This window comes from Sorex araneus, chromosome X (genome assembly GCF_027595985.1).
Source record: "Sorex araneus isolate mSorAra2 chromosome X, mSorAra2.pri, whole genome shotgun sequence".
NCBI classification, from domain to species: Eukaryota; Metazoa; Chordata; class Mammalia; order Eulipotyphla; family Soricidae; genus Sorex; species Sorex araneus.
In genome coordinates, this window is record NC_073313.1 from 191,497,568 (window position 1) to 191,520,412 (window position 22,845).

The 22,845-nt window shown below is 40.6% G+C and overlaps 1 protein-coding gene across 4 annotated transcripts in view; it reads right to left on the reverse strand.

Annotated features, from left to right (window-relative positions):
• ACVR1 (activin A receptor type 1) overlaps window positions 1–22,845 on the reverse strand; it is a 139,102-nt gene that overhangs the window by 23,809 nt on the left and 92,448 nt on the right. For all 4 annotated transcript variants that reach the window (XM_055123059.1, XM_055123056.1, XM_055123057.1 and 1 more), the window contains 4 exons: window positions 15,066–15,329; window positions 12,657–12,868; window positions 8,841–8,940; window positions 4,044–4,190 (listed from right to left, as the gene is read on the reverse strand). In XM_055123059.1, the coding sequence (XP_054979034.1) occupies window positions 4,044–4,190; window positions 8,841–8,940; window positions 12,657–12,868; window positions 15,066–15,329 (723 nt within the window). The remainder of the gene's footprint in view (window positions 1–4,043; window positions 4,191–8,840; window positions 8,941–12,656; window positions 12,869–15,065; window positions 15,330–22,845) is intronic.

A 22,845-nucleotide genomic window follows, 5' to 3' on the forward strand; every position in this document is an offset into this window, starting at 1 on the left:
ACACTATATCTTTCTTAGGAAAGCTCCAGAAAAAAAGAATCGTCTGTAAGTTCATCATCATCCACAAGCACAGGAGCAGTTAATGATGACCGAGTCTTTGCTATGTGTCTGGTACTGCACAGGCAGGTCCCTGACAACCACACAAAGGAAGTGATGGTTGGATAACTAACGGGCAGATCAGCAGTGGCCAAGGGTGCCAGAGTCTTCCCTGCTCTGTCTGACACCACAAGCTGACATCTATTGAGAGTGATACATGTTCCATGGGGAACGTGTGTGAACTGAGCAATGTTTCCACACCTTGATCCTTCCCCCCAACCAGTTCCCCCAGTTCCTAAATCCTCCTTCCCTCTCTCCAGTCTGCCTGTTTCCTGAGCTGTTTCCTGAGCTGTTTCCTGAACCCCTATGTATGGCTACAGCATAAATCAAAATGTGTATTGGATATATCAGTGACCTTAACTCAACAAAATTTCAAACCCAGTGAAACGCATCCATAGTGAGTTTATCAAAATAAGTACTCCAAACTACAGCTGCATACCTCAAAAGAAACTAAAAGAGCACTGTGCAATTGTGTAGCCCCTCATATCTCAACCCAACACTCAGCAGGTAAACACATATTTATTTTCTCAATTTCTGAGAGGCCCCTTGAGAAGCTGGGACTGATTAGACAGGCAGCTCCAATTGTATACTAAGGTACCTCTCTGGCAATGTTCTCATCAGGCCTCGGAGGCAACTTGGCCCAGAAATGCAGGTCCGACAGTCTAGAGTTTCAGTCTGTTGGTGCTGGGGACCAGGCACGCGGTGACAAACTCTACTGAGTAATGTCCTCAGCCTCTAGCAGCCTAGAGTATGTATCTCTTGGCCGTTCTGAAAAGGGTGGAGACACCTGCCTGATGAGTGTGGCGGTCATGTCACCAAGTGAGCTGTACACCTACTTGAACTAAAATGATGTTATGTGTTGCATAAAATTTTTTTTAGATAATAAGACTTTGGAGTCAAATCCTCATGTTAATTCTCCTGAACTGTCTCGGTGTTAATGATGAGAAGACAAAAGCTCAGAGACATACAACTTTGGCCAAAAGTCACACTTCTGAGAGTGTGGAACTTCTGAGAGTGCTGAAAATAGAAATCAGTTTCCAAATTTCCAGATCACTGACCTACTAACTTCCAAACTGCATGTAGCAGGAGAGTTGAAATTCCTAGTGTCCACTTAAAAGATACTGCTTGAACAGTTTAAAAAGGATTAATAACAAGATCCCAGACTTTTGTGGGTCAGTATATAATTGGCTCTATGCATGAGGTATGTCCACATGTAAGCGATTAAGTGCATATTTTAAGGGGCAAGAGTTAGCGATGGTCAAGGGGGTGGGGGCAATCATAATTATGTGATAATCCAAATCACAATACGTTCTTTTGAAAGAAAAAATAAAGAGAAAAAAATAAAGAAAATCTTCAAGTCTCTATATCTCAAAAACTGATAAAGCAGGGAAAAAAGTCCAACCAAGAGAGAGATGCATTTCTAAAAGCCTTGCCAATGAAAAGGACAATGGAGAGAAAAATCAAGCGTGGAGCTGTATTATGACAAAGGGTGAAAGATGTCATGAATTTTGAATTCCAAGTAACATTAGGTAGGAAGAAACAGACAGTGCTTTGCCGCTTGTGATCACCATCATCAGACTGCAAAGGTGACTTTCAGGTTTCTCTTATGATTAAATCCCCATTTACTAAGTGCCTATCAAGAGTAGAGTACACCATTGCTCAGAACTGGTATGAAATGCAAAATACAATGGGAGCCATTTTGATGTCTGAGTATAGTAACATGACATTGTTGATCATGTTCTTCAAGAGCAGGGATATGATAACTATCTGCACAGAGTGGCACCACTTAGAGCATGCAGTCAGAAAATCTGTGGGTGCCCTAAGTATGAGAGGAGATACTAGCCCATGCCCTTCCATGGGGAGGCTGAGATTCCGCCGGCTTCTTTTTTGTTGGAGGATTTCCATTGTAGATGCTGCTGGTGTTATGGGTGTTTTTGTTTTGTTTTGTTTTGTTTTTTGAGTCTCCTTGGCACTACTGAGGGTCACTATGCTTCCTTGTTTGGTGTTTGCTCAGGGTTTTATTTTGTGAAAGAGTTGGGGTTTTTTTGTTGTTGTTGTTTTGGCGCATGGGCCCCCTAGCAGCACTAGATGTCACCACAACTACACACAGTGGTGCCAGAGATCAAACCTTGGGCCCTAACTTGACAGGGATGTAAGGCAATCCTGTGTTTTATCTCTCAGGCCCTCCCCCTGACATCCACATACTTCTGAAGTTTGTGCACCTGTCCAGTGGGAAGAACTCTAGAGCTCAGTGAGAAATAATTCTTGCACATGATAGCTGCTAATAGCCAATGCTTTCTCTTTAGCTCAACTTCAGTCCATTCTAGTATCAGAGGAAAAACTGGGACATTGAAGGGTAAGCTTGGCTACAGGTGGATAGTCACCTCATAAAAAGACTCTAAAATATCATATTTATGACTATAATGAAGGGTTCAGAACTCTAGTTAAGCATTAGATGGCCTGGTAGGAATCTCAGTTCCACTAGAAACCTACCCCTCTTATGGTCATGATGAAAATTAAAAGAGAAACGGCAATCAAGAACAATGTGAACAGAGCCAGTAAGAAAGCTCAAAAAGACAGTGCACATGTCTTGCATTTGGAAGGCCCAAGCTCAACCTCCAATGCTTATATAGTCCCCTGAGTACTGCAAGGAGTGATCACCAAGCAATAAGCCAAGAATGGAATGTGAGCACAGGTGGGTTTGGCCCCCAAACGAACAAAAAGAATAATATAAACAAAGGCATAGATTTGGATGTTGATGGAAATTCAAGGAATGACAAATATGGGCAGCAGCCACCTATAAACACGTATGTAAAGGAAGTATCAAAGGCTCCTTGGAGCCCTACAAAAGGTAGTTGGCATGACAGACCCAGAAGTCATACATGTAGCAGGTAATGTGGAGTCATCTATGAGCAGAAGATTCTCTGCTTCCCAGTAGACAATAACTCAATGTGGCAAAAAAAAAAACAAAAAAAGTTTTGGAACGGGGAGACGAGTAATAGCAGCGTCACAGAGCAGGCTAAGTGATGGCTAGGTTCCCAGGCATTAGAAAAGGTATGAAATCATCAGAAATAGAGGTAATTCTGTGCTGGAAGATGCCACATAATGTTAAATTAAAGCTTTGGAAAAAATGTCAAACTATCCCTTGCTGACATAAAACCAGGTATATTACTTAATTTGGGAGAACTGATGAGGTATAAATTCTGGCCACAGCCTACCTACAAGGTTAGCCTAATCTAATAGCCATGAAGTAATCAGCAAACCTATAGAGCCAAATTCTACATAAACATCTCAGCTACTCTTAAGAAAGTAGTCCAGGCAGAGTTCAGCATATGTGCATTATTATAAACTCACTTAAGGAAATTTTCAAGAAGAGAGAAGTCAGTGGACACAAGGACTATTCTTACCCTTTATACACTTGTAGTCATATATCACATATTTCACCAACATTTCTAAGCTTCAGTTTCCAAATTAAAATGTATGCTAAATCCTTCTGAAAATCTGGGCTTGAAAAACTATGCCTCGTTTGAGGGGAATGTGCATTTAATTATGATGTCCCTGGGAGCTGTGAATCTCTAGGAAATCGTCCAAAGATCTTAATTTGATTCAAGTAATAAATATTCAAAAAGGGTGAGGTAAGTAGAACGCCCGGGGAAGCCTGGAAGTGAACAATATGGGGCAAATTTCTGTTGTTTAAATAAAGACCTACAGGCTAAGAATTAGCAATAATGACTCCCTTTTCATCATCCAGAGACTCTTCCACTTAGCTTATTTGCAGATTTAAACAAGAATTTTGTATAAAAAGAAAATAGGACAGTATAGAAGTGACGGTGCTCCTTGTACCATCTTCCAGGAGACACTGGCCAACTGCAGATTCTGAGCAGAGAGGACAGAAGCAGGTCTTTATGCTTTCAGGAGAATTCGTGAGGGGCTATTCTCGTACTCACCTAAAATGTTTTCATGCCTCAGCATCACAGTGTTGTACAGTTCTGTTTCCCTGAACCATGACTTCTCATCCCGGGATGAGAAGATCTTCACAGCCACATTCTCTCCTTGCCAGCTGCCCCTCCACACTTCGCCATACCGGCCTTTCCCTGTGGAAATCAACATGGAGTGACCACGTGCAGTAGGTACAGGGCAGATAGCCAGTCAACTTCAGGCCCACGACTCACAATCATTGTTCACCTGAAAAATTACTGGTTCAGTTCAGGAACATGAACCCCCACAATCTTTCCACTAGAGTCAAGACTAAGGGGACCTTGCCCTTCCCACCCACCCCCTGGAGAAAAAGAATTAAATACCCGCCCTCAGAGTCTCTGTTGTACAATTAGTTGCTAATTAAAATTTTTAATTTAAATTCCTTTATTAAAAGGGATAAAACACATATGGTTTTAAAGAGCACAGACATAAAACTTAGAAAATGAAATATACAATAAATTTGCTATATGCCTGCCAAGGGGATAGGCTGAAGATGGCAAGGACCCTGGGGACACCTGTGGTGGGACTGGTGTTGCAACACTGTATGCCTGAAACAATTCTATTATGAGCAACTTTGCAAATCACCATATTTTAATTTAAAATGAACAGATTAAAAATTAAAAATAACTAAATAAAAAATCTAAAAAGAAAATGGATTAGATTATTAGACTTAATAAACAACAAAAAAAGTAATGTTGCTAAATCAAGTAACTTCCTTGATCCCTGCCCTTCATACTGGATCAACCTAAGAATCTTTGAGTCTAAATTTTTCTGAGTTTAAAATGTATTTTCAAAATCTCTCACAATGGAGTCCATTAAGGTTGAGATGTATGTTCTGAAGGATGACACAAAAAACATAGAAACAACAACATTGCCCTTTTCGGGCACAAATTGACCCGATCAACAACTACTGCCAAGCCCCAGAAGGACTAACTGGTGAGAGATCTATTTCAAAAGATAATTTTAAAAAGTCCAACCATCTAATCCCATGAGAAGTGGCATCTGCTGGTTAGTCCCTGCAATGCCACAAGTAGGCTACAGGGGAATAGCCGCCTGGAGATGACATTTCCACACTGTGCTGACTCAGGTTGTGTTCTGGTCTGGTTGGGTACATGTCCCCTTCCGCATCAACACTGCCAACTTGTCAACTGCAGGCCCCTTCTTCCATTATTCTCTTTAATTATAGGTAGGTTGGGAGGAGGAGGTAATTACCACCAGACTGTGGGGATCAACATGGGGTGTAATTAAGGGTAAAGACATAGGCAGCACCTAGATAACAATGCAGTGGGAGCTACAGCTTGCTGGGCAGCGGGCTTTCTGTCAAGGCAAGAGGCTGCTGGGAGTCACGGATTATAAAAAGCAGCTGCAGCACCATCTGCATCCATAGGAGTCCAGCTTTTGACTGAAACAGGATGCCACCGAGAACCCAAACACAGAGCGAGGAGGCATGTCTGTGCAGGTGACTCACGTGAAGTATAATCGAAACTGCTCAATCTAAACCTTCTGTTAATAAACAATGCCCTTCCTAAAACCCTATGACTAATTCCAAAGAATGTCAAGTGTGGTCAGCAAGAGACCATTAAGGGCCAGGTCAGGTCAAAAAATATTCCTAAGTGCAGGATTCATTTTCATGTGAATTGCCCAACATGTGTATCTAAAAATGAATGTTAAGATACTACAAAATCAGTAGACACTGTTTTTTCTAATCTCTTCCTGCTTTTGCTTACCTTCTCTATGTATTTGCCTCTTGTCCTCACAGTGTGTTAGGAAGGGGTTGGGGGGGGGGTTGGAAGGGGGATATGGGGAATATTCCAAAGAACTTCTGACATTACTAGAAACTTGCCTTAAATACTTTAAAGAAGACAGAGCTGGATGTCAGATTAAGTAATTAGAATTAAAAAAAGAAACCTACTTTAATGGTTTTCAAAATCTTTTAAATTGTCAAATGCTTTCAGCAAATGCAGTATCTTGTAGAAAGTCCCTCAGAACAGAAGCAGAATTCCCCCAAAAGTCCTGGCTGTGGCAACCCAGACATAGGAGATCCCAATGGCACTGAAATTTCAGGGGTTGTGATCATCTGCAAATGAGTGATCTAATTCAAATTCCCACCATGGTAAACTCACAGTAATTTACCATCCAAGCAACTGATCATACTTCTAACTCAGGGTTGTACTGAGGACAACTGAGGTTGAATATTAAGAACTATTGAAAAGTACTTTTATTGAAGGTACTGCTTTTATTAATGCCTTCAGCAGTAAGCAACAAAATGCTCCACCTGAACTGACAGTAGCACTATCATCCCGTTGTTCATTGATTTGCTCGAGCAGGCACCACTAACGTCTCCATTTGTCCCTGTTGAGTGCTAGTATAGCCCAATGGTGTCTGCTCACTCCAGGAACATGAAGTGAGACTTGTTGTTACTGTTTTTGGCATATAGAATACGCCATGGGTAGTTTGCCAGACTGCCTTGCGGGTGGGATACTGTCGGTAGCTTGCTGGGCTCTCCTAGAGGGACAGAGGAATCAAACTCCGGTCAGCAGCATGCAAGGCAAACGCCCTACCCACTGTATTATTGCTCCAGCCAAATGGAACTGACGGTATTTGAAAAAATGCTGAAGAATATCTACACAACGAGTGATAGCATGTACTTTGAAATTTGGGGGGGGGAGGTGCATATGATTTCTCATTAATAGAATGTATTTTTAAAGGTAAAATATCATTTTGCCTTGAGAATGGGGGGAAGGGGGTGGCTAATCTTTGATGACTATTCTAGAGGTCTCGTGCTGCTCTGTGAATGGTCAGTGGCCATGGTTCAGAAGTTTGAAATAAGCCAGGCAAGTAAATGTCCCCTTTCATGGATTTCTTAACATTGCCCAGATATCAATGTTCTAAATCAAATCAGCTGTGAGCTGGTACAAGAGGACAACCCTGGTTGCACGCAATGAGGTACCTAGAGTTCTTTTATATATCTCTATCTATCTATCTATCTATCTATCTATCTATCTATCTATCTATCTATCTATCTGTCTGCCTGTCTGTCTATCCACACCTCACCATGCTCAGGGGTACCCAGGGCAGCACCTAATGATGCCTAGGGACCACCTGGTGCAGGAGATCAAACCAGGGTCAGCAGCATGCAAAGCAAGCACCTTAATCCTTGTACTACCTCTCTAATGCCTCTTCAGTTTTTGTCCCACTCACAATTTACTCTAGAGAACTGTGAGCTAGGTTTCAAACAGTCACAGTGGCTACAGATCCAGAGAAAAGGCTGGCTACCATGAGCCTAATGACCACAGTTACTGCTTTCCTGACCTCTCTGTCTGACTTGCCTTTCCAATACTGGGTTTGAAGGTTTTCTGGTTTCTATAAAAATAGGAAAAGAAGTGGTCAGGAAAGACAGCTCCCTGGCTGTCTCTTACAGGTGGGAGATTTAACCACTGACTTATATGGTTTCAAGTACCACCAGAAGTGGCCACTATGCAGAGTTAGGAATAGCACCACCAAGTATGGCCCACCCCACCCCCACCCTCAACTCCCTATCGCCAAGAAGAAGAAAAGGCAAAAGAGAGCAGCCAAATGGTGAAGGCAGCCTAAAACAATCACTTCCTCAAAGCTGTAAACTTTGACCTAAAGAAACCATCTAGAGATGCTGCCAACCCAACATTGCTCCTGGAGCCATCTGGGCATGACCTTGCAATGAAAAATTAATGCATATAAAGAACCACGTGACTATTTACAAATACCTGCCACACGAAAGTCAAACTAATAAAAATCAAGACTTAAAAGAAAAATGAGGAGTGGGCAGCACAGGCCAGGGCTCAAGGCTTACTTCTGGCTCTGTGATCAGGGATGGGTCACTTCTGGTGGTGTGCAGGATCATCACATGTGGTGCTGGGGATTGAACTGGGGTCAGATGTATGCACAGCAAGTGCCATTCCCCAACATTATCTCTGTGGCCCAAACTTATACCATCTTTCTAGAGGGCATTCCAGCAATCTATGAAACAAATCACTAAAAACATCACAAATTTTGTCCCAGAAACCCCAATTCCTGGAAAATTATTCTGAGCAATTAAAATTAAAAAAGCAATTTGTGCAAAAACTTTTTCAGGTTGTACTGTTAAAACTATCATTCAACAGACAGCTAAATTATACTCTTTTAAAAGGTAATACAATCTTTAAAATTATTTGTTATGCATGAGTTTAATCTGTTTTAAACCCCCCCCAAAAAAGAGAAACCATATGCATATTTTGATTGTATCTCCATATAAATATGTTATAGAGAGATGTACATGGCTCTTGTTTAAATAAAACATTCAAAAAGTAGCTTTGGTGAAATTTGTTTCATTGCTTTCAAAAGAAGAGGAAGAATGAGAGGAATTACAGAATTTTAATAAACAAGCTTATAGTCTAAAAGTCTACTTATTTCAGATTCTGCAATGCCTTATCATCAGGAGTAACACTATTAATTAGTTTTTCAAGCATTCCCATCCCTTAATAAGTCTACTTTCAACTCTAAGCTTTTGACTAAGCTTTTCTATACAAACAAGTGGCAAGATTCTGCTAACAAGAACTTCAGCAAATTCAGATGCTCTGACATTAAGTCACAGAGAACGGACCTAAGTAGCTACGTGGCTATCCCACATCTCCTGAAGTTTCAAGCAATGAGAAACATGATGCTATTTTTTCAAGTTCAATCCCACTTCCAGAACCACAATGAACAGTGCATATCAAATCACCAGCAAAGGAAGGAAAAAACAAATTTACCGACACACTCCAACAGGGTAATTTGACGAGCCACCGTTCTTTGTACCAGAAAAGGAAGACCGGAGCCACTTCCTGATGTACATGAATGATCCAATAAATCCTATGTCATAAAATAAAAAGAAAAATGATTAAGAAACTGCTTCCAAAGCCTGGGGATATGCCTCAGGAGTTCAACTCCTAGTACCATAACAGGGAGGGAGGGAGGGAAGGAGGAAGAAGAAGGACAGAGGGAAGGAGGGAAGAAAGGAGGAGAGAGAGCAAAGAGGGAGGGAGGGCAGTCTCTCAATCCAGATGTGAGCATGCATGTCACTGAGCTTGCATCAGAGAGAAGTCGCAGATACATGGCTGACAGTGTGCTGGGAAATCTCCCTGGACGAAGACTGGCTTTATTTCATAGAAAAACCAGAAGCCAGCCTTTTTTCCTAATACACGACAGGCATTCCTGGAGGATACATGGTTCCTTTTTGATCTAAAAATCCCAAAATTCTGAAACCCCAAATTTTAGAACTAAAGTTATAAAAAAAAAAAAAAAAGATGAGTGAAGAAAGTAAAAAAAAAAAAGTGACAGTGCAAAGAAACTCAGTGGAGCCAATGAAGGCAGAATGAGCAAGGGGAGCAAAAAGAGCGGAAAACACCTTCAGCTCATAGTACTTTAAATGCCTTCAGCTCAAAGTACTCAAAGTACTTTTCAGTACTTTATCATACTCTGCTCTGCTCATAAATAATTGTCTTCAAGGATCTAGTTAGTTGGCATAGCAATTCCAGTAAGGATATAAATTAGGAATAAAAAACAAATGACTCTAATATCCATATTGAGAAGATCTAAAAGTCCTGAAACAGGTCAAACTGATCCAACTCAAGCAAAAGAAATGCCTGGATGGGGATGATAACCTTTTGATGAGCAAAGAACAAAAAGATTATAAAGTAACAACTACATGCTCCTTCTTGATGGAAATCAGCCACAAATGAGAGAATAATTCGATTTGTATTAAAAACAAAAACCTAGGCATGAAATCAAATTCTAAAACTGAACATACTGTAAAAAATTTCCCATTAGTTTATACATTTTTCCTTTCTCTCAGTAAGCCAAGAAGCAGAGTCTTTGTATCAGGAGTATATTGTCTGTAATAACATGACTGTGCCCATGAGGATGGTGGTGAGGGGATAAGTACTGATAAGCTACAGTCCCCAAAGCTCACACTCTCCCCAGCATTAGAGCTGGCTGGCTAGAGCAAAACACTGATCTGTTTGAATTTCATCTTCTTTCACTTCCTCTGAACACCATCCTAGTGAAGTACCGTTGATCAGCAAAATTACCACAAGCTGAACATCCAAAGAAAGAAATTTGAATCCTAAAAAATCACAAAATGGATAATCAACAAGAAACTGAATGTGGATGAAATGAGAGTTTCAAATCGCCCAACCAGTCTCTTTTGCTGATCTTTTTTCTGATCATCCCCTGAAATTTTCTGGGAGAATAACTCTTCAAAGTAAACAAATGTGTTGTTGTTATTTAATGTGTTTAATCCTCATTCAAAACCCAGTTCAGAGACATTAAAGAGAGGATATGGACCCAACAGTCACGTGCTTCACACGCCCCAGGCGTCTCTATGTGGTGTGCATCATACAGAAGCTCCCAGAACTCACTGCATCAGGATCACATATAAAACTTTTCCTTTTTAATAAAGGTATTTATTTATTTTTAATTTTTAAAGGGAAAAAAACTGGGGTGAAAGTAAGATGGCAGTAGGAGAGTGGTTTCAATCAAAAGCTGGCAAATAGCCATTTGAACCCTGGATTCCAAGTCCTCTTTCACAATGTAAAGAACCATGTCTAGTACCATATGCTCTGTTGAAGCACAGAAATGAGTGTATTACTTAAAAAAGCAATAATGCAAAACAGTAATGGTAACTTGCATTAAACAAAGTTGTTTACCATATCACTCTATCATGATATACTATCATCTTAATATGGTTAAGAAAACTGTTTTGGCATACATTCCACTCCTCTTTCAAAATTACAGAAGCTGTTTAAACAGTAATTTACACTAGATATTCCTATCATTGCCCATGGTAATTAGTTATGCTAGCAGTTCTGAAGATTCTGACTAATCTATTTTAAAAATCTTGCTTTGCTAAAGCTTTGCCTCACATCTTCATGCTATTAACTGAATAAACTCATTTCATCTTTAGACTGGAAATAAATTTCAAGTACGTGTCTAACAAAAAGTGCATGTCTCTACTTTTTAAAAAAAGGAATGGCTTATATATCCTCTTTATCCAGTTCTGCTGCACCACAATTTAAATAAGTATAAAAGGGATTTAAACAAATTATTGGTTTTATACATATAAATTTTATATATGCATAAATAAATATGTAATAATTATCACATATATATTTTAAAGTGTACATGATCACTTGTACAATGAAGGGGAAAACACTAGGAAGAGATATTTCCCAGTCTGTACCAAGTGCTTTAACAAATCTTAATAGTTGCCACAGTTGGGTCTGAAAGTAATACTGAGCTACAAAGATGGCTCAAATAAAAGGGAAATTCAGTATAGGATTAACCAGAGAACTGAACTACCAGGAACTTTTGAAGCTTGTTTACTAGTAGAACAAGACCAAATTCAAGCTGATCTATGTGATCAGCTATTATGGCATGAAAAAATACTGAATCACATGATAAAGTTCTCACCTTGGATTATTTCTCAGTTCATCAGATTTTGAGAAGGAGAGAACCTTAATTTGACAGTGGTGGTGTCCAGCACTTCTCTAAGATGCTCTTCTCATCTTTCAGAGAAGCTCAGACCCAGTCCCAAATCCTTTGAGAATATTTTAACTTTTCTTTCGCACTTTTAGCTAGATACCCTTCTCTCACTTCAAGTTTAAGGATTTGTTAAAATGAACACTTGAGAAATTTTCACAAATAAAGCGTGTCCCTTTTAAAAGGAATTGCACCCCTTTATTATGTGCACAAGAGTAATTTACAATGTATAAATGCAATGGTTTTAATCCTGACCTACTCTAAAGATTCATGTGTATATACTAAACAAATGAACTGCACCCATTCTGGACTGATATAAATTGTAAGTGTAAATTACGCATTGGGTTTTAAAACCTTAGTAGAAGACAAAGTCAAGAATGTAAAATTTTTTAAATAGTTCTTTGAGTATATACTGAAATCATAATTGTATATTTATACAATGTTAAATATATTCTTAAAATTAATATCACCTAGGTAGCATTCCACTTTTTGAGCTGGCTACTAGAACATTCTAAACTACACATGTGCCATGCATACATCCCTATCTACCCGTCAGCACTGGCTTAACCTAATAACTGCACTCCACCAGGGGGCAGCACAGGAGCACGAAAAACTGAACAGCTGCTTTTCTGGATGTCAAGTTTTAAAGCCTTTAATTACAGGGTGTTGAAAATGTCTAGGAGAGAAATTGATTTCTAATATTAAGTAAAAGGTGCTTTTATTTAAAAGGCACTTTTATTGCTAAAATTAGAATAACAGAATACTATAAGCTTCAAGCCGCCCCAAATTACAGGCAACCCCTTTCCATACCCTTTTCCTCAAACTGCCAAGAAAAATAACTAGCAAAACCCATCCCCTGTTCTCTCTTAAGGGAGTCAACACAGTATACGCAGTATAAACTTGCTTGGGAGGGAAGCAATGGGGAGTCTGCGTGCATGTCACCCGGTCACTACCAGGTTACTGGCAGCATTTGACTTTGATGCTTGAAGTAAGAAAGCATCTTCAGTTACCAATGTTCTGCTTGGGATTCTCTGGGGTCATAAACTCACTGCTAAAGTGCTGTCTCCAACATTGGTGGTGATGAGTCCTTCAATGGTCCCGTACTCCACATCTCTGGGGTTGAGGCGTTCTTGGTTTCGCCTTTTGAATTTTCGGAGAGCAACACCCAGTAGACAGGCTAGAAGGCATACAGCGAAGACGACAGACAGAATAATGAGGCCAACCTCCAAGTGGAAATTCTGGGTGCCAGGAAAGGATTTCTCTGGAGATGGGGAGAGAAGGATAATTGGCCATAAAGATCACTCTTTATTCTTTAGGATAACCCACACTCAACTATATAGTTTCTGGTCCTGACCCTAGTCAGAACTGTCTCACAGTGTTAAAAAAAAACTCTTCCTAACAGCTGGCTGACATCATAGTCAACCCCTCTTAATTTAGGAACAAGTGGAGATTATAAAAAATTCCACGAAGAACCAACAGTATTCATGCTATCTATATGAAAATGCTCTTAAAATAAGTGCTACACAAACCTCTGATATTACTCATATTGATGTGAATTTGATCCATAAAGAAGTTTTATCATCACGCCCTTATGGACAGGTATACATGCTGTATTATCCACATGATAAAGTGCTATCTGACTTAAAACCCAAGTACCCCGTCTGTGGTCTCTCTGCACTATATTCTGGATATTTACTGCAAAATTCTCATTGATCTTGTCACATGGTTTTCTGCCTTAGGATCTATTATTCACTAATCTCTTCTCAGCCACATATTCACTATTTATCCACTCACTGGAAAGATTCATTCTCTGATTCACCATGTGTTCTCGTGTTCAGAAACTGTTACCTTCCAAACATTTGTGTGCATACTAAGACTTTGCTCTTGACTACTAAGTCAAAGAGAAGATCCTCATTTAAAAGGTCTCCAAATAATCGTCTCAATCTCAGATACCTCATCACACTGTGTTCCCAACTTATGTTCTTTCCCACATTTGTCTCATTCCTCACCATCCAATCTTAGGACTAACTTCCTTTGTGCATCTTTTAAATTCTAATCCAAAATAATGACAGAATATCATTTGTGTAACTGTAAAATTAGCTATATACCATTTTAAGATGTAAATATAGTACTTCCCTAATTATAATTGTTTAAGCAAATAAAATAAATTTTCTACAACAGCTCAGAATCTAACAGTACTCAGTAAGTATCTTTTCATATGGTAGATAAACCTTTTTTTGTGAATGCAGGCATTTCTTCATGTCCAGCCATGATTTAAACATATAAATTTGAGTAAAACTTATTCTATCAATACCATTCAAGGATTTAAAGACCTGAGCTGTCTTCTTAAAATCTTAATTTATAATTCAACCCTCTCTGTTGATCAAAATCTAATCTTTTGTACAGGCCTTAAGAGTTTCACCATCACCTCAAAAGCTGCTGCAACTTGACCTTGCTGTCAGTATTTTTGTTCACTTTTGTCTCTTTCTTGCTGGCATTACTGACATGGATATTCTTAAAAATCTCTTCTGCTCTACTGTTTTGGGTCATTTCTTCCTTTCTGAGTGCAAAATTAAATATAATTGTGCTTATTAGAAACATATCAGAGGGCCAGAAAAATAGTACAGTGGTTAAGGCACTGGCGCCACATGGTTCCATGAGCACTGTCCAGTGTAGTCTGATGACCCTGGCACAGTCGGGCTCAAGTAGTACCAGCACTACCAAGTACCAGTACTTGGCCCTTACCTTTTACTATTAACCATTGAATTACTGGCCAGTTTGGCTGGGAATCACCAAGAGGGGCCCCTGAGGCTCCTGGACACCACTTGGGAGGTCCAAAATAAAACAAACTATACGCTAAGAGAGTATATTTGGTGTGTACTCTAGTACACTCATATTTGCAGGGTCTTTGAGATGGGCATATAGGGGCACAATTTCAGAAGAGGAGGACTGATTTTCATTAGCATATAGAATCTGGGTTAGATACAGTTCAGTGAATGCTACACATAAACAAAAAGATTCATGTGAACTCTTATCTGCCTGCTGAGACTCAGGAATAGAACAAAGTTCTGGAGAGCCTTTCTTGATTTTCTTCCTCAAAAGATGGATCCCACTAGGGTCTAGGAGCTTAAGTTCCATTTTCTTCCCACAGACATCACAGAGACAAATAGCTACTAAGCAAAAGTTGTTTCAGAAATGGTGAACGACACCACGGCTCCACCTGCTCATCATCCCCGAGCTAGCATTTTAGCCTATTCTTTAAACTACATCCGTCTCCCTTTCAGATTCATTCCAAAGTGTCTCTTTCTTCCTCTGCTTCCTCTAGAACTCTCTTCCTCGTCACCTACTCCCTTTGCTTTAAAGAGTCGAAATAAAGCCTGGTGGCAATTATATCTTTATCCACACAGTCTCAATCATAACTAGACTTTCGATCTAGAAATAGAAAAGTCTATGGAAACCTTTAGTGGGCAGCTGGGCCGTGATGTTCCGATTACACCAGTCTCCTTGGCAGCACTCTACGGCTTGGCCAGGTGATGGCGGTGTCTTACAGGTCATCTTCCCTTGCTCGTAGACCTGGAAGCAGCCCTTCTGGTACACATGAAAGCCATCATTTATGCTCAGGGAGGAAAAGCACTGCTGGCCTTCGCAGTGGTCCTCGTTGCCACAGGAGAGGCCTTCACACACACACATGTAAAGCTTGGGGTTCGCCTTGGGCTTCTCATCTGCATAGGAAAGAGTGGAAGAAAGTTTAAAAAAAAAAATCACCAGATGAATTTTACCTGCACTGGAGAAAATAATTTCTCCAACACCAATCTCTTAACTGAACAGAAACTCAGGCTATGCAATGTCATCAATTGGAATGTTCTCTTATCCCATTTCTCTTGCTTGACTAACCACCAAATAATGATCGCATCTCTCTATATTTTTAATATATTTATATACGTCATGTACTCTTTCCAGTCATACTGGGACATAGTGCTCTAATTATCATCTGTCCAGAGGCTTCTGAAAATTAATATCTTCACTGCAGTTTTCATATTACCTTTAGCTTGATGGAATCATGTGTTCCAATATGTGCATCAAAACAAAATGTTTTACGAGATTGTGAAGTGCATCACCTCTATTTTATGTTTTTTCCAAACAGTAGAGCTAAAGATACAGATATGGTAGGCATCAATACTGGTTTCTGTTAGCACCATACAAACTCCCATCAGTCAACAATATGAGTTGTTGGTCCTGCTGCGTTACCTATCTGCTTCAGAAATATGCTAATAGATTAAAGGCATACAAAGATGCACACTCCTGAATTCCAAATCCATATTATCAATTTCGTGAGCCCAAAGTATCTTTTTCCACAGTCATTATGTCCATTTGGTTTCTGGGTTATTTTTGTGGTGCCAGGGGTTGAATTCAGGACCTCACATATGCTAGGCAAAGTGCTTTGTCACTGAGCCTCATCTTCAGTTGTCCCCAGGCCCCCATAATAAGTTCAATAGCATCACCACTGACATTTTTTATGTTGATTACAACGGAAACTCATCACTGCATTTTCACTCTTTCAACTGGTAGGAAAAAAATACATTGCCACAGTTACTGAGGATGAGGTCACAGGAGAAAAAAAAAAGGAACTGAACAGTGTTTGAACAATAAGGTAACAGGTGGAACCAAAGGTGCACCCCACACCTGGTGAGTCTAAGGTGCAATGGAAAAAGGCAGAAATGTATCATTAGTGAAGCACACCTTATCAGATCTGCTAATTGCCTCTTGCTGAAAACATTCATTTGCAGGTTCATTTTTCAAATCACTCTTTTCCCCTCCCTTGTTAAAATGATTAGTTCAGACTTGCTGGTTCCAAAGTTTCCACTAGTGGGGAAGGAAAGAGAAAATGGAATGTAAACAACCAAGTCAGTGAAGCACAGGCCACATGAGGGAATCCAGCTTCCAGAGCAACCTCTCACGGCAAAAATGGGCTACCTTCCAACTGCCGAACCCCCTGAAACAGGTCTGCATGAGAGAGCTGCTGCTTTCTTAAAATAACAGGTCGGGTGTCTGTGCTTTCAAGAGGAGACCTTAAGGTAAGGTCTTTGAAAATGTCAAGTTCATTTACACAGATTTGTGTGGGTGTGTGTGGAGATGTGGGTTATGTCAAAAAAAGAGAGAGGAGAGAGAAAAAAAAGTGTTCTTAATCTTTCTTCTCTCCTCTTCAAAGAAGTGAAAAATAGTTCACTGCCCACTGTAATGTGGGAGCCTCGTCCCACAGAGTAAGTGCACGCAGACACACAGACAGAAGCTTTCTATTTATAATTGACTTGCTAGTTCTTTTGAAAACCACAAGGGGCTCATCCAAGAGCAAAGACATGCCTGAAAGCAGAAAATCCAAAATAGCCGCTGACACTGTATGTATGTCACCAGTCTCACCCCCGAGAATCAAGAGCCCTCAGACATTTTTTAATGAGCAAAAATTTTAATGAGCCAAAAGATAGTCTTCATTTTCCCTGCCTAGAGAAATTCTAGCACCAATCTATTTCTATGAGGATGAGAAACATATATATCTGTTGACATAATCCAGCAAAAAGTTTACACTTGCCAAAAGCGAGTTGAAAGATAATATTTCTAGGGAGTCTAGACATGCTTACACTCTTGAATGGCAAAAAGCTGGGCTGAGAGTTGCCAACTATGCTACCCGACAGGTGATGATTCTTTGGCGGAAATCAGTGGGCGGGGTCAAGGAGTTAATGGTGTCATATGAACGCACGTGTGATCTAAAGCTGAGAAGTAGAGTATATTTTAAAACTATGCAGTACTGCAATTTACCTAAATGTTGAACATAAAAATATATTCTAAACTCCTAAATATTTTTTTAAGTCAACATATCCAAGGAAACATACCTAATTCATTGAAGATATGCCTGTTGATGCAATGCTGGAAGCTGTGGAGTTTATTCTTGGGAAGAGTTTACTCTTAGGACATTAGAGCAAAATGACAGTATAAGAATATGTAGCTCTTCATAGGCTGACCATGGATCGATACCTATAAATTTTACTCTACTCTGTACCTGCACAATCCACTAAAACAACAGCAAATGCCTATCTCCGGATGACAGGGAACTCAAAACTCAATCCTTGAGTTTTGAGAAATAGATGGCCCAGGGTAACAAAGAATTCATGTCACTTGGCGGGTTTTATTCTTAATGTTGGATTTTTCAAGTGAATAATTTCTCTATTGTACTCGCAGAGTGAACAACACTGCTAAAATTCAACCCAAATTTGAATCCTAAATTCACGGATGCAAAGAAGCTTGCTGCCTTTCCCAGGACTCTCATTTTGGACTGGACATGGGAATAGTTTGAAAGATGTTTGCCTCTAACAGGAATGAATTTTGCTTGAACTGAGCAGCCTTAATATATACTTTCCACACTCAGGTTTAAAAAAAAAAGAGAGAGGAGGAGGAGGAGGGAGGAAAAAAAGACTGCTAATGACGTGAAATAACTGATTCAACCTCTGATGTGGAGGTCCCAGTAGTTCAGCCTAAACAGAGAAGATAAAAAAGTATAAAATCTTTACCTACTTCTCTTCCTCCTCTTTTGCTCATCACATTAATCTTCTCACTTTGTATATTCCCATACAACCAGTAAAGCCCCATCTATATCTGTTTTTTATAAACAGCCAAATGTAAATGAAGATCCTAAATTCTTAAGATGGTAAGAATGACCACAGATGCCTGCATGCACACCAGCACACGCATACACAAGCTAATTAAAAGCCACTTGGGCAACTTCATCCAGCAGAGTGGATTAGTCGAGGATATGCCAAAACAATTCTCTGAACTAGGATCACTAATTTCACAAAGGTTGCAAGTAAGGTAACAGCATTTTCATATCTTAATATCTTCAATTTTGAGAAACACAGCAGGCTCCTCAAATGCCCGTGACTCATTTTTCTGTCTGCTAAAACGTTGAAATAACCACGACTGTGGGCCTGTGCTATTTTATTTGGCACAGTCATGAGGGGTGGGAGAGTGAAAAAAAAAAATGACTGCAGCCCCTTCTAAGGCCACAGGTAAGGCTCTGGGCACCTCTAATCTCTCAATCCCTGAAATAAATACGGCACATCAAGGAATACTAGGGGAAGGATAAGCACATCTGTGACTCATTTTCAACAGACCAGACAGGAAGCACCCTATCTGCCACCAAGTATTTTGCACTTGTCTGTGCAAATAACCAGGAAGTACCCTGGCAGAAGAGGCAAGTCTCCTCTACCTAATTGACATTCATTTAAATAATTCAGTGATGTAAATGTCAAGCCAGAGGTATTCCCTCTCTGCACAGCTCACCCACATTGTTTATTTTAAAAGGCACCTCCCGGCATTACTCAGTGTTATGGCTGGCACCGTGTGCCCTTTGTATCACCAGAACCAGGCCCTGTGAACACACTCACAGCCTGGGAGTCTAGCTGGCAGCAACAGGAAGTTCTTGACACCGCCTGGGAGGATCCGGGGCAGGCGCCGCACACCAGAGGCACAGGCTTGGAATCCCAGGAGTTCACCACGGCCAAATCTTTTCAAAGATGCTTATTCTGGGTAATACTCGCTTACCATCTGGACACACCTACTCTCGCAGCTTAATCTTAGACTGCAGAGGCAGAGGCAGAGCAAAGAGCATCACGGGCTTTTTCAGACTGCCCACAGTTGGGGATAATCTCGTGCCTCATAGTAAAAGTGTGCTCATCGGGTTGTAAGTGGGACGGGGACATCTAGGCACAACACGAAGGACTCAGCCCCAAGCTTCTCCCTCCCACCTGCCCAGACATGCGCCGCAGGACACTGGATGGCATTTAAACTGCTTCTCGTCCTAGAGGGTGCCCCAAAGCCTGAATTTCCCAGTCAAGTCTTAGATACCAACGACAAATGAGAACAAAGCTAGGAGAAACTAGTATGTCGCTCCTGATCCTCGGGTCAAAGGAACAGACTGAACTTCTTACACGCTCACCACAAAGAGGCACAAATAACAAAGTGGTTACCAGACTGACACTATAGAAGTCCAACCGTTCCAAACTTCATAGGCTAAAATGTGAACCCCAAGTGACCCTGGACTCTTCTCCACGGTATAAACAATTCATTCATTTGAAACGGCAGCTTGTGTTAAGCTTGCAGACATGGGAGTCCTTCCATCGTCTTCTAATCCCCGAGTACAGTTTGGCACTTCTCCAGAATCTGAAAGCATCTGAGATCTCTGGCATTAAACAAAGGCTTAAGGAAGGGATTTTGCAATGCCAGGTACCACTGCCAGTAAGCCTGCTCCTTAGACAGAAACACAAAGGCCTGTCCGAAATACGGACTGAAGGGCATTTTGGTGGTCTGACAAGAAGGCAGGTTTTATGCTCAGGGATAAAATACATCACATGTCTCAATGCTCTCATTTGGGAAGCCCAAATGGGGTGTGTCTCTTCCCCAACCACAGAGGAATTAATTGATAGTTTGTAATATAGAGGCAAGAAGAAAATATAGTCTAGGAGTTAAGAGAACAGAGGTATTCTAATGAGGTCATTTATAGGTTAAACACCACACCTGCGTGCGCAAACACACACATTCACTTTTCCAAGATTCAAAACCCCAATATTTGTCCTCCAAGTGTTCCCTAACTCAGCAAATAAAAGATCTCTGTCTGCCTTTTCAGCTTCTCCTTATATCAATTACCTCAGTTCTTGGAAGGCCTCTTCCTCCTTTAGGATCCCAGGATCTTGAGGTGTGGAATTCCTCCCACAGCAAACGCTTACTTTCCTCCCTGTCAACACCTCTCTTCACCTAGTTAGTACCTATCTTCCCCTCAGATCTCACTTACAGTCATCTCCTCACAGAAGCCTTCATTCACACACTCAATTAAGGTAGAAGCACCAGTGCGCACTCCCATGGTGTATCTGTGTGGCTGCAGGATATTCCCTCTTTCTTCAAGACCCTGAGCACCAGAAGGGGAGGAACTGAGCCTCTTTTGTTCACCGCTATGCCCAACAACTGCCTCAGTACTTGGCGGGGGTATCTGTCTGATGAATATTTGCTTCGGAATGAATTTTTCTCTTCACAGAAAGGATTTAGAGGTGAGAAGAGACATGATGCTGGTTTTCAGAGCAGACTGAGCCTATAAAGTCTTTAAATGTCAGCAGAGATCTTAAGGCAAGGCTTAGTCACCCAGCCAACAAGTCTGTGCACACCACTTCTTCCTCAACTAGCTCACCATAGCATCACATCTGTTCACCTACTAGGGCTTATAAGAGAGGAAAATCAGTACTTTCTGTCATGGTTAAGACTCTTTTTTTTTGTTTGCCTGTTTGTTCAAATATATAAGGTAACATTCCAAAGTTTCTAGAATAAAGATTTAATTTATTAATGGATCTGCAGAGTTCTGATTGGGTGCTCCTGCCTTGGGTTAATTTGGATGAGGGTTTTGGGCTACCAGAATGCTACATTGATCAGGATGATCAAACACAATTGGGTTCCTTGACTTCAGTCAGTTTAGAGGGGTCAGTGCAGAACTTGGCTATTTAACGGCGAAAAGGACACCCTCAGTCTTTCCTGCCAAATCTTTCCTACCCGTGAACATAATGGATGTTTTCAGCAGGGAGTGGGAAAGAGTGAATTACATCATTATCCTCTTCTTGCTTTACTGAAGGTGATAAGGTTTCCTAAGTCATCCTGCATTTGAACTGCAGAAGCTGAGAGAGGGGGAAAAGTGCCATCTGTTTATTTTGTGTCTGGGCTGACTCCTTGTCTCTGAAATAATCCCTGTAAAATTAAGCCTATTGCAGCAGCCACACCTTCCATTTCAAAGCCAAAAACTCTGCTGTGTTTAAGTGACAAGTTAAAGCAATCTGTGGCAGACTGACCTGAAACAAAACTGGCCTGCCTTCTCCCTGCTTTTTATGATTTCCTGAAAGCAGTAAGGATTTAACATTCTCATAAACACCCTGTCTGGGGAGCAGCTTCTTAATCTGGGGGGAAATCATGACCCTTTTCTTCATCTGTCTTCACATTTCTTGGATCTCTGCCCTAGAACAACAAATGATCCAAGGCCTAATGGAAATTACCCACCAAGGAAATCTTTCAGAGACCAGATATGTCCCTACTTCTTGCAATAGCGACAATGTCCATGTCCAGGCCAAGTTTCACTTTAATAGAGAGGAACAGAAAGGACCACAGACTGAAGAAAGGGGGGTGGAGATTTAGTGAATTATAAACAGGGCACAGAAGTCATGGTTTAGATGTAAAAAGCACCCAGCAATATGGTAATATGGTAGCATCTATTGATTGTCTCCAAGTAGAAATTCTTTTCACTGTCTGCAAAGAGATCGTTCTATTGGAATAACCAAGAAAGACATACAGCTATGCCCTTGAGGATTTTCTCCTGGGATCTATCTTAAAACTTTACAGGAAACTTTACACAGGCCTGTGACTGAAAAAAATCAGAAAAGAACTTGGGGCATCAATGTTGCAGGCTCCAGACTAATTTCCCTACACAGCCCTACTCTAAAATTTTCTCTTGCAATTGGGGACTGAGCCTCTGAGTTGCCAGTCGTGCTCTGCTCATCATCAATAAGACCCCAACACTTCTCATACCGAGTCAGCCCTTCAAAGATAAAACGCTGGACATGATTCCAAACGCTGAACATTTATGCAATCTTAAAATGTCAGCCTCAAGGCACTGTAACAACCACAAGGAAAGGTAAAATTGTCAAGAGTTAGCTAGAAGGTCTTTTCTAGGCTTTTCTCTTTGCAGCTCAGATGAAACAATGAAGACGAAGGACCAGAGAGATAGTATAGAAGTTAAGATGTTTGCTTTGCATGTGGCTAACGCAGGTTTAATTCCTGGATGCCACCTACGGTCCTCCAATCACCACCAGGAGTAATCCCTGAGCACAAATCCAGGAGTAAGCCCTGAGCACCACTGGGTGTATACCCCCCCATCTCCCCCACCAAAATAAGATTTCCAAGAGTGAAAAACTGAGCAGAGCCCTAAGTCCCTGCTAGTACTCTTTCACTACACCTCTAATTTCCTATTGCATGCCCTACAGTCCCACCAGGTCCAGAACTCCATTAAACATTAATAAAGAAAAATCCTAGGCCTTCTATCCCATGCATACATGCCCTAGGACTGTGTATTCCAGACTTGAATACTTTATTTTTGCTTCGGCTATCTTCTTTCCCTGCAGGTCTAATTCATATGAATTATAAGAATTCATTAGAGTT